Source organism: Notechis scutatus, chromosome 2, assembly GCF_049901735.1.
Source record: "Notechis scutatus isolate UNSWTSFEM ecotype Mainland chromosome 2, rNotScu1.2, whole genome shotgun sequence".
In the NCBI taxonomy this organism is placed as follows: domain Eukaryota; kingdom Metazoa; phylum Chordata; class Lepidosauria; order Squamata; family Elapidae; genus Notechis; species Notechis scutatus.
In genome coordinates this window covers 22,823,119-22,835,280 of record NC_142010.1, presented here as the reverse complement: position 1 = coordinate 22,835,280, position 12,162 = coordinate 22,823,119, and the positions used below count along the sequence as shown (strand labels likewise).

At 42.8% G+C, this 12,162-nt stretch overlaps 1 protein-coding gene across 4 annotated transcripts in view; it reads left to right on the top strand.

The window, feature by feature from the left end:
* LOC113421963 (laminin subunit beta-1-like) overlaps positions 1-12,162 on the top strand; it is a 106,902-nt gene that overhangs the window by 51,059 nt on the left and 43,681 nt on the right. For all 4 annotated transcript variants that reach the window (XM_087954431.1, XM_087954432.1, XM_087954433.1 and 1 more), the window contains exons 14-16: positions 6,920-7,076; positions 8,253-8,405; positions 10,261-10,419. In XM_087954431.1, the coding sequence (XP_087810557.1) occupies positions 6,920-7,076; positions 8,253-8,405; positions 10,261-10,419 (469 nt within the window). The remainder of the gene's footprint in view (positions 1-6,919; positions 7,077-8,252; positions 8,406-10,260; positions 10,420-12,162) is intronic.

The following is a 12,162-nucleotide window of genomic DNA, read 5'->3' as shown; positions in this document are numbered from 1 at the left end:
CTTGGGGGACACCACTGTTGACAGGTGCAGAATTTGATAGGACTCTCCCAATTTTGACCATTTGTTGTCTGTTTGACAGGAATGCCTCTATCCAGTTATGCAGTTGTCCAGAGATACCATAAGATTTTAGTTTTAGGAGTAGTTTGTCATGTACCACTGAATCAAAGGCTTTACAGAAGTCTATGTAGATTGCATCTATTGCTTTGCCCTGATCGAGTTGTGTAGTCCATATGTTTTTGCAGTGTAAAATTGCAGATTACATGATAGTTTTTTCCTAAAACCAAATTGTTTATTAAAGAGTGGGTTGTTTGTTTCTAAGTGGAGGATGATGAATTGGTTAATAATTGATTCCATGACTTTACAGGTGACGCAGCATAAAGAGATTGGTCTGTAATTTTCAACTAGGCTGGGGTCTCCCTTTTTAAAGATGGGGATGACCGTGGCTTGTGACCATAGTTTTGGCAAGGAGCTGGTCCTGAAAGATTTTTCAAAGATTATGCTTAGAGGTTCGGCTATGGCAGTGGGTAATTTTTTTAAGAAGTAGGCATATATTCCATCCAGTCCAATAGATAGAGATGGTTTTAGATTGCGCAGTGCTTTTTCAACAATGTCTTCTGTAAAATTGATATGTATTAGATCATTGTAGTTGTCTGTGGTTCAACTAGGAAATACTGGGCATGATCCATTGCTGTTTACAAATACTGGGCCAAAGAATGTGTTAAAGAGGTTGGCTTTAATGGTGTTGTCATTGTAGTCTTTACTTTTCAGGGGTGGGATGGACCTTGAGTCTTTTAGTTTGTTGTTTATAAAATTGTAGAAAGCGCTGGTGGAATTGGTGTGTAGAAGGTTTTCTTCTTGTTTAATGTGATAATTGGTGCATTCAGTTTTTATCTGGTGGCATAAATTTTTGTAGTGGCTTTTGAAGTTGGCAACGTGACCAGATTTGTTTTTCCGCCAAAGTGATTTCTTTTTGGATTGAAGCTTCCTTATTGTTTTGGGTAATTTGTTTTTTCTGGTTTTGGGAGTTGTTAATGGTACATATAGTTTGATGACTCTTTTGACTTCAAGTAAAAATATGTTGTAATGGTCTTCTACAGTATTGCATCCAGAGAATAGAAATTGCCAATCAAGGGATGAGAAATCATTGTTTATAAGATCATAGTTGCTTTTTTTGAAGTTATAATTGGGGATTCCGTCGTTGTGATGATTTTTGTGTGGACGTATGTTGAGACAAAAGTCAATCATGTTGTGGTCACTGTTGGAAAAGGGTTCTTTAATTTGTATTCTGTAAATTGAATTCATTGCAGAAGATGAGATCGAGGCAATTGTTAAGTCTAGTGTTGTTGGTTACCAGTTGTTCTAGTCCCAGATTTGTTACTGCATTGTAGAAGGTTGCATGTGTGAGTTCAATTGTACCTTTGTTAAGGGTTCAGTTAATATGAGGTAGATTGAAGTCATCAAGAAAGATAAAAGCGTGTGGTCAGGATGCTGCCCATGTTAGTAGTGTATTTAGCTTGTTTGCATGTTCGATGTCATAATCAGGGGCTCTGTAACATAGTAAGAACTGAAATGTGATATTTAAGGACAGTTCACAGACGATGGTCTCAGGAATAGCAAGCTCCTGGGTTACTTGGATGTTTTTTAGATGTAGGGACTTTTTATAGAAGATAGCAACACCACCTCCTTTACGGATTTCATGATCTGATCGGTAAACATGATAGTCTCTTACTGTGGTAATGGAGTCAGGGAGAGATGCGTTGAGCCATGTTTCACAGATAAATATAATGTTGAATTTAGCCATATTTAGTAAGAGGAGAAATTCAGGTATTTTATTTACAAGGCTTCTTGCATTGAGTAGCTTGCATTTAAGGCCAGTTGTGGTTGGAATAGAGGTAGTTAGGGGCATGCATGCCTAGTTTTGAGTTATGTTGGATTGGATGGGGTGGGGTTGGATGCAGAGTTGTGGGTTAAGTGACTTACTTTTGATACAGTCAGCATGGTAATCAATGTACAGGTCCTTCTCTCCATTGGGTAGACGGTTTTTGAGTTCTGCACGGAGTTCATGGGAGCGGATTCTTTGCAGTATGGATAAGTCTGGTCTTGAGCGAAGTTTTTTGTGGTTGGGATTGGTTTTTGCAATGGCATTTATTGTATGAATGAATATGCATTTTCTGGACTCATTTTTGCATACAACTCTACAAAATCTTGGGGCCACAGAGCCGTCATTGTATTTATACCCATGGCCATCTCTGGTTATTTCAATGATATCTTCAGGAGAGATGTCATTGTATTAGAGTTGCTTATGATATCACGAACTTTGGTAATGTCATCTGATTCGTTGGTGTCTTCGAGACCAGATAAGATGACATTTGGACATTTCTGTTCACGTTCCATGGTGTCTCTGATGAGTAAGGAGATATTATTTGTGGAATTATTTGAAGGGATAGTAATTGTTTGTGGCTGTGGTTTGGTGGTTATTTTTGGTTGTAGTTGTGATTGCAGTTGAGGTAGTGGTTGTGGTTTTTGTGGGATTTGATTTTGAGCTGATAGGTACTCACTTATCTGTGCTGTATTTTTTTTTCCAAGAGAAATTAGGCTTGCTTGTATAGTTGTTTCAAAACGTGTTGCTAAGCGTTCTTCTATTGAGTGAATGAGTGATTCTATGCTTTCAACTCTGTCAGGTAGGGTACTCAGTTTGTTTAGCTTAGGAGAACATGATGGACATAGAAAAAAGAATGTATCTGAATTTTTAACCATATTAGCTAGGTTTTTGTTTGCGTTTAAGCAGGCAGGGTGAGCTAGATGATCGCATAGGCGGCATTTGATGTAAATTTCGCTTTCATTGATGGTTTCAAGACATTTGAAACATGTGCAGGAGTCTGGGAGGTCATTGGTAGAAATATTTTTCTTTTGTTTTGGTTTGGAGTTTTTGGCTGGCATGGTCAATGGCAATAGTACAGTAATCAATTACAAGAGCCAGTTAATGTGATAGGTAGACAGTTACTTAATGAATGTTGGTAATTAATAAATGTTAATTGATATGTTAGAGAACGAATCAAAAGTAAAGTTGCTTATTACTAAAAATCAATCAATCAATTAACATTAACACAAATGCGTAGAACATTTCCACTTCATACAGCTTGGAGTCTTTTTTCTTTCTTTCTGTACTGAGTGAAATTTCACAAAATGATAACTTATACCCAAATGAATTTGAGAAAACCATCAGGAGCCTGACCAAAGTGCTTTGGGAACAGGAGTTTTGTTCTTGGGTACCACTTTACTGTGTTCTCAGTGTCTCCCCCAAGGCCATGCTTATCTTAGCAATAGTTCCCATAAAAGTTCTCCTTCATGTCCTAGTGCTCTCCAAGTTACACTGCCTTTTGGTTGGGTGAACCAACCATCTGATGAGAGGAAGCCATAGAGAAAAACAGGTGGTACCTCCACTTACCATCATAACGGAGACCAACACTTTTGTTGGTATCCAAGACAGTTGTTAAGTGAGCCATGTCCCATTTCACCAACCTTTTGCCACAGTTATTAATCACTGCAGTTGTTAAGTTAGTAACATAGTTGTTAAGTGAATGTAGCTTCCCTGTTGATTTTATTTATTTATTTATCTATTTATTTGATTTGTCAATCGCTTACAAGATAATAGGTATAAACATGAGTATGAATACAGGAAATAGGTACAAATAAATGGGGACAATAGGACGGGGACAGTAGGCACGATTGTGCACTTATGCACGCCCCTTGCAGACTTCTTAGGAATGGGGTGAGGTCAATAGTGGATAGTTTAAGGTTAAAGGAGTGGGGGTTTGAGGATGTAACAACAGAGTCAGGTAGTGCATTCCAGACATTGACCGCTCTGTTGCTGAAGTACTTTCTGCAATCAAGTTTGGAGTGGCTTACCTTGAGTTTGTATCTGTTGTGTGCTCTTGTATTGTTATGGTTGAAGCTGAAGTAGTCATTGACTGGTAGGACATTGTCGCAGATAATTTTATGTACTATGCTTAAGTCCAACCGTAGGTGGCGTAGTTCTAGGTTTGTCCACGCCCAAAATCTCAAGCCTGGTGGTGTAGGGTATTCTGTTATATTTTGTAGGTCAGAAAGCTGCAAAAAGTGATCACATGATCCAGGGATACTACAACTATCATAAATACATTCTAGTTGACAAATGTCTGAAATTTGATCGCATGACTGTGGGATGCTACAATTGGTCGTAAGTGAAAAACAATCGTAAGTCACTTTTTTCAGTGCCGTTGTAACTTTGAATGGTCACTACACAAATGGTTATAAGCTGAGGACTATCTGTTCATTCAGCTTTATGCCTGGCTCAGGCATCCCACAACACTGAGCACCTCTACGGGCTGGGACCCGGTTGGGTTCTCAGCCAGCGTCTCTACCGCAGAGCTGGACCAATTTTCTTCCAACTCAACTGCTAAGATCTCAGCTCACAACACAGATATTTTGAGATGCAAGATGCAAACACTTCTTGGGACTTGGAGTTGGGCCAGTTTCCCCTTGAACCTTCCAGAAATACGGCACTCCCCTTTTTCTGCAGCTGGCAAGCTGCCTTGTAGTATCCTATGACCCGATAACAAGGCTTAGGGCAGCCAAGCAGACAAAAAAAAATATTTGTTTTTCTCATTGCAAAACTAAACATGGGAAGGCAAGAAAAGGATCGCAAGAGAGGGCGTGGGTGGAATTTTGGCACTCCACTAGTGGGAGCTTCGGCTGTCTGCTGTGATAACATCCACCGTGTTTTGCAAGACTGAATCTGAGAATTTGGGGAGAGCCACAGTGCAGCAGAATATGTGGTATTCCTTATTGCATCCAGTCCTGTTGGGAACGGACTGACTCGGCCTTGAATTTTTGCTTGCCAAAGCAAAGCCTAATTGAACCAGGTTACCTTGTTTGAAGATGCATTTGATAACCGAGCTCTCTTCCTGACCATAATAGGCAGTATAGTCACTGCCTCTCTTCTTCATTTCTCAGTTTGCATCTTTATCCTTTCTTGGCAGTTGTTCTTCATCTGTACTGAATGTCGTGATATTTTATGGCTAACTCTGTTAGTTTGGATTGTTAATTATGAATATTGATAAGAAGCACCATACTAGGTGTTCCATATTAGCAGGCTTAAAACCCTGCATTCCTATTGGTCCGGAAAAGCCGGATCGTGATTGGATGGCTTGAACGTTCCTGATTGGCTTGTACAGGGTTTGCCGCGATTGGCTGAAACCAAGCGCGGCAAACTCAAAGGGTTGTCATTGGCTGCCTAGCCACGGCCAGCTCTATAAGAAGAGCTGCCGCGCGCTGGGTTTTTCGTCTCAGAATCTATCTGCTTAATAAAGAGCTGTTGTTCACTACCCAAGCCTCGTCTATTCATGGGACCCACCGACCATACTTAACACTAGGCATACCACAAGATTACAGAGAAATGTTAGGCGAGGATCTGTTCTTTAATACTATACACTAAACCTATTTGCGTTACAGGTAATTCTCAACTTACACATTTTCATTAGTGACCTTTCCAATTCATAACGGTGCTGACAAAAGTGCCTTACCACCAGTTATTGCTCTCACTTTTATGAGCCCTGGTGGTGCAGTGGTTAAAATGCAGCCTTGCAGGCAAACTCTGCTCCTCAGCCTGGTGTTCGATCCTGGCTCAAGGTTGACTCAGTCTTCCATCCTTCCAAGGTCGGTAAAATGAGGACCCAGATTTTGGCAGCAAAGAGTGTTGTAAAGCAGGGGGTCTCCAACCCCCAGTTTGTGAACCAGTGGTGGGATTCAAAAATTGTACTACCGGTTCTGTGGGCGTGGCTTGGTGGCCGTGGCAGGGGAAGGATACTGTAAAGTCTCCAGTCAGAGGTGGTATTTCCCGTTCTCTGAACTATTCAAAATTTCCGCTACCGGTTCTTCAGAACTGGTCAGAACCTGCTGAATACCAGCTCTGCCGTGGACCACCATCGGTCCACAGCATGGCAGAAACCAGGCCCCGCAAACAAACGAAACCCCATTTGCGGGATGCAGGCAGCATGCAAAACCACACCCCCTCCAGTCCGTGGAAAAACCTCTCTCCACAGAACTGGTGGCCAAAAGGTTGGGGTCCACCACTGTCAAGCACTATGGAGTAGTATGTAAATCTAAGTACTATTGCTATTACAACTATCACACCATCTCCAAGGTGACATGAACAAAATTCAGGTGCTTGAAACTGGCATGGATTTATGATAGTTGCAGCATCCTGGGGTCACGTGATCACCATCTGCAACCTTTCCAGCAGAGGTGGTATTCAGCAGGTTCTGACCAGTTCTGGAGAACAGGTAGCGGAAATTTTGAGTAGTTCAGAGAACCAGCAAATACTACCTCGTCCCCATCTCTTCTCTGCCTCCCAAGTCCCAGCTGATTGGCTGGGTCTTCTTTGGTTTTCCTGTACAGGAGAACGGAGCTGGAAAGCAGGTTAGCAGGGTGGGGAGGGAATGGGGATTTTGCAGTAACCTTCCCCTGTCACCCCCACCAAGCCATGCCCATAGAACCGGTAGTAAATTTCTTTGAATCTCACCACTGCTTTCCAGCCATTTTCTGATAAGCAAAATCAACGGAGGAAGGAAAAGATGGCTTCAGCCAAGTCAACTTCAGAGTTGACAATGGTTTTGTTTAGCGATCGCATAATTCTCTTAACAACTGCCGTGATTCTCTTAACAAAAAATTGTAAAATCGGGCGCGATTCACTTAACAACCGCCTTGCTTAGTAATGGAAATTCTGGTCCCCACCCCAGGTCATAAGTCGAGGACTACCTCTCTGAAACCATTGGCACTGTTGAATGTTGCCTGCTTTTTGCCAGTCCCACTCCGTTTACATTGTTCAAAGATTTAGCAAGAAGATGTTTATTTTTGCTGTTGTCCCTTCTGTCTCCAGATGCTCTATGAATGATGGCCAGTGTCCCTGTCGGCCCCACCTTATAGGTCGTCAGTGCAATGACGTGCAGCCGGGGTTCTTCTGTATGCCCTTGGATTACTACATGTATGAAGCTGAACATGCCACTGGTCTTCCTCCAACCGATCCAGATCTCCCAGTAAGTGTGCCGGGCAAAGGAAGAGTAAATAGAATGAAAAACTGCTGTATCTGCGTGCAGCTTGGTCTGTGTCTAGAAAACCCTGGCCATTTATTTAAGAATTCAATAAGGGAGAGGATACAGGTGGTCTGAGGCTGGCTTAAGGCAAATTTGAAGGCTACTTGAGTGCTAGGCAGGTGGTGGGATGCTACCTGTTCTGCCTGGCTCTATAGAACTGGTAGCTCTAAAGAGCAACAGACACAGAACCGGTTCTGTGTTTGCTGCTGTTTGGCCTGCCTGCCCAGGCTCTTACCTGTCCTTTATTTCCTGTTTTTTCAACCTCAGATGCTTTGCGTGGCACAGCTGAGGTTGAAAAAGCAGGGGAAAAGTGGCTTTCCAAACACTGCGCACCTACGCGCAGCGCTTATCAGCTGTCCGGGCGGCACAGCCTAAGGTTATTTTACCCACGCGCGCAGCATAATCACCGAACTGGTAGTAACGCCGGTTGAATCCCACCCCTGGTGCTAGGGAATACAGTCCAACTTCCTAGCCTACTAAAAGGCTACAAGAGGCTATCCAGAGATGCTGTAGGGTATTTACCCCTGGAAAGGATATGGCTGACAAGTTTCAGCCTGTTCTTTTTGAACTTGGGGATAGGGATGAACCTCATCCGTGAGCTGAAATCACACACCAAATCTTGTTGATGCAAACTCAAGTGTACTCAGTGCGAAGATTGGGCCAGCGTGGCTTTGGCCCGGTCTACCCAATGCGAAGAGGAAACTGCCAGCAGTTTGGGGAATATCATCAAGCTGGCCACGCCCACCCCATCAGCCATGCCCACCCCATCAGCCACGCCCACCCCCATCGGCCACGTGCCCCCCCTAGATCAACTATAGCCCTGATGCAGCCCTCAATGAAATTGAGTTTGACACCCCTGGTCTAGCCCAACACATTGTTATATTTTCCTGTGTATTTCTATAGTATTTAGAGCACATCCCAATCTTTGGGTAAGGTCCAACAGAATCCCCTTCCCAATCCAGGTGGCTCAAGCAAGGGATCCAGATCTCACACTGCAAAGGGGAATATGGTTCCCTTCCATTTTCCCCTTGCAGATTTTAGCTTCTTTGGGTTGTTGGGTGGCCAAGGCAGAAAGACACATAGCAATTTCAGTGTGATCTGCTTTCCTCCCGGTGACAGGGTCCCCTGAGGCCAGAATCGCCTGTGGATTGTGTGGAATATTACAACGGCGTCCAGAATGGGCGCAGAGTGAGGCTGAGGCGCCAGCACAGCACAATAAGGCTCTTGCAGCAGCGAGGGGTGCTCTCGCGAGCCCGACAGTTTCAACAAAAGGTGACTGTGGGAGAATGTCTGTGGGAGAAGTGATGCCGGAGGAGAAACTGATATTACCCTGAGCTCTCTGAGGTACTAATAGGGCTGCCCCAGAACACTCGACTTCCAAAGGGGAAATGTGATGACCCAGGGCATGGCACAAAGGCAACACAGTCAGTTAATCAGTAGGAGTCCCTTTATTAGCTCCAACTTTGCCCCCAATGTCCTGGTTACCTTCTGGCTGGAGAAAAACTCTCCCTGGAACAGCCTTTGTCTGCAGAGAATCAAGTCCAAAATGTGGTCAACAAAAACTGTAACTATAAATCCAATCAAGGCAAGATGAGGTAATTAGTTTGGCAGGGCAGGAACAAGAATTCCAGGTGTGAAGGCACAACAATAACTCAAATGGTTGGGAAGATGCCAGGAACCCAGATAAGCAAAGTCAACACAAGATAAACTCATGTTTGCTCCCAGCAGCTGCTGCACGCAGCCTGCATTTCTTTTAAACTTTCATTCCCAGGTGTGGCTAATGAAGGGAATCAGAGCCCTTTCCTTCCCCGTAAGCCATGCAACCCACATTGCTCTCTTCTCTGTTCCTCCCTGCTTGCCCTAGGATGAAGAGGAGGTGGGCCTGGGTCTTCCTCTGAACTCCCTCTCCCTTGTTCTATCTCTTCCCTGCTCTGCCCAGGTGGACTTTGCCCTTCCCCAGTTTCCTCCACAGCCAATAGAGCCACACTCCCACTCCCTGTCAGCTGTTCATCTTCCTCCTCGGATTCAGACTCTGACAGGGGCATGACAGGAAAGAAAGAATAAAATGAAACTTTCTTTCCCAGCTCACATTCAGCAAACAGATGATTTCCACTTTGATCCCAGTGAAGGGACAAGCCCTGCACAGCGCATGAAGTCCTAGCTTAGGGGAATTTATAGAGAGCTATGGGTATGTGATACCACATACCCTTGCGTAGTACACTCCTCTCACAGCCCAGAGTCATAGGGAGTTGGGCAGTATATAAATTAGATACAGCTGGTCCTCAACTTGTGACTGTACTGGAGCTTGATCAACCTGATTTTACATCACTTTTTGCATCAGTCATTAACTGAACGTTTAGTATGGACCAGTTTTGCTGAAAACAGGAGCTACGGTAAATGTCACTTTTTAGCAAAAATACCATAAAACAAAGTCATATCACCATAGGATGCTGCAAATAGCTGTAAATTTGTGCCAGTTGCTTAAAATGTCACATGATTGTGGGATATATAAGTGTGGCTGTCAGAACTTCAGGACTATTTCATAAGTACCCCCAAAGAGGTCTTGTCATAACTATGAACAGTCACTAAGCGATCAGTTGTAAGTCAAGGACGACCTGTATTTCCTATGTTCTTTTTTCTCTGGAAAATAACTTGTGTTGTCAAGGATGAAACTGAAAATGGATGGCTCCATGAATAGATTAGGTATATGAAGGAAGAAAGAAAGGAGAGAGGGAAAGAAAAAGAAAGAAAGAAAGAAAGAAAGAAAGAAAGAAAGAAAGAAAGAAAGAAAGAAAGAAAGAAAGAAAGAAAGAAAGAAAGAAAGAAAGAAAGAGTTGGAGAGATGGGAGAGGATGCCTGGAAATTTGTTGAGCTCTGAGCTTTATTAAGCCGAAAGATAAAAGAATAAAACTTAAATCCATTGTGCTTCTCTGTCATGATTTAAACATATCTTGAGCTTGTAAGAAAGGCATGTGATTTTGCTGGAACAGCAGCTCAGTGCTGTTTCCATTTGTCAATCAAGTTGCTAAAAGCATACTCAAGGAAGTGCCAGGAGGATGGGAGTAAGAAACGCTGGAAAAACTACGGTACCATGTCTTTGCTGCTGACACTGCATTTCTATCTACAGCCTGATGTGGAAGTTGTACAGAGAGAGCACACGGGCCATATGATCACATGGACAGGCTCAGGCTTCGCCCGTGTGCGCGATGGGGCTGGACTATCCTTCCACATTGACAACATTCCTTACCCAATGGAATATGGCATCTTGTTCCGCTATGAGCCTGAGGTGGGTAGAAATTGTTGGAGGGAAGACGGGTGGGCTTTTGACAGGCGAAGTCCTGACCTTATCTTCAGCGTGTGCATGGGAGCAAGAATGATTTATTACAATAAGTAGCAAATCATTTTGGAGGAAATCTTTAAAATTCATTTTTCTAATAATTGATTATCTACTGTATACTTGTCCTTTTCAAGAATACATATTATAGGTCATAATTAGGTCAAAATGCTAAGATTAAGAAATGAACGTGGGTCTTGTATTTTTAACCACAGATCTGCATCATGTTATTAATAGGTGATAGTAAAAAAAAAAGAAGAAGCAAAGTAAGTTATTTAGTGTCAGGTGCAAGCAACCAGAACTGCTTGTGAATTAACAGAAGCTGTATTGTTAGTTGCCCAATGTTACAAGAATCACACCAGATAGACTAGAATTTACATTGTCCTGGGAATGGTCAGATAAGGCTTCAAGGATTCTGGGGAAAGTCAGGCCTATGCCACCTTCTACAGTGCAATGACTCTAAGCTAAGTCCTCTCTTAATACCTCCTTCCAGTCGAGCTGGAGATTCCACCACCAGAAGGGATCTGCTATAATTTTTGAACCTGGAGTATTGCAATGTGATATACTGTATATCTGGACTGTTCCAAGAGGAGAGATTGTTAGGAATATAAGTCACCTAACAGGTATTTGAGTTGGAAATATATAAACCAGGATAGACATTTTAATACTGTATCTTTAAGAGAGTCCTGAAGGTGTAATTGGGTGTGGTTTCTCAAACGGCCATAAGATGGAGCCAGAAACCTGGGTTGTCTTAGTCTTAGTCTCAGGAGAGAGTGTGTCTCAGTGAGTCTCTTTTTTCCTTCTGTTGGAGAGTTTTGCCGTTCCTCCATTTTTCTTCTAATTGACTGATATTCCTGGATTTGATGTAAGTCTGATACTGTTTTTGACACTGGACTTTGTTATTGGATTATCCCTGGACTGAAAAATGACTGATTTAACCTGTGAATGACTTTGGACTGCCTATCTTGAACTTTGGTTAAATCTTTCTGGAAGTAAAAACCTACATTTACTGTACAGTGTATCTGTGTGCTGTGTGTGTATTATTCAAACACTCCTCTCAAATACGTCTCCCTGTATGCGCTCATTCTCCTAACGGGGAATTACCTCAATAGAGATGCTCTCAATCCATACATGTGTACATTTGTAATTAACAAATCTGTCCCTTGTTATTATTAAAGTCTACATATATAAGGCCAACTATGACCTTCAGCTTTGCTGATAGTGTAGTTTCTTTGGAAAGATCTTGGAAGTGGTTTGCCCTTGCCTCCTTTCTAGGGCTGAGAGAAAGTGACTGGCCCAAGATCACCCAGCTGGTTTTGTGCCCGACACAGGACTAGAACTCACAGTCTCCTAACCTTATACCTTAAACACTACATCAGGCTGGCTCTGATGATGGTTTTGCTGGCAGTGAAAATATTTAAATCATAGAAAACCAGAGTGATGAACATATTACATGGTTATTCTGGGGCAAAAGAGACTCAGATTCAAGTCCATGTTAGGTTTTTGAACTCACTGCATGTAATTAGTATGTGAAAAAGATCTTGAGAGATGGTGCGAAGACATTCTGCCAGGGGAATGGTTAGATAAGAGACAGCACAGCCCACAGCTACATAATGGGAAGAGAAAGAAGCCCAGAAGGGACCCTAACTAGCTTTTCAGGCTGTAAAAGTGGGAAATTTCCACATGGACACTTGC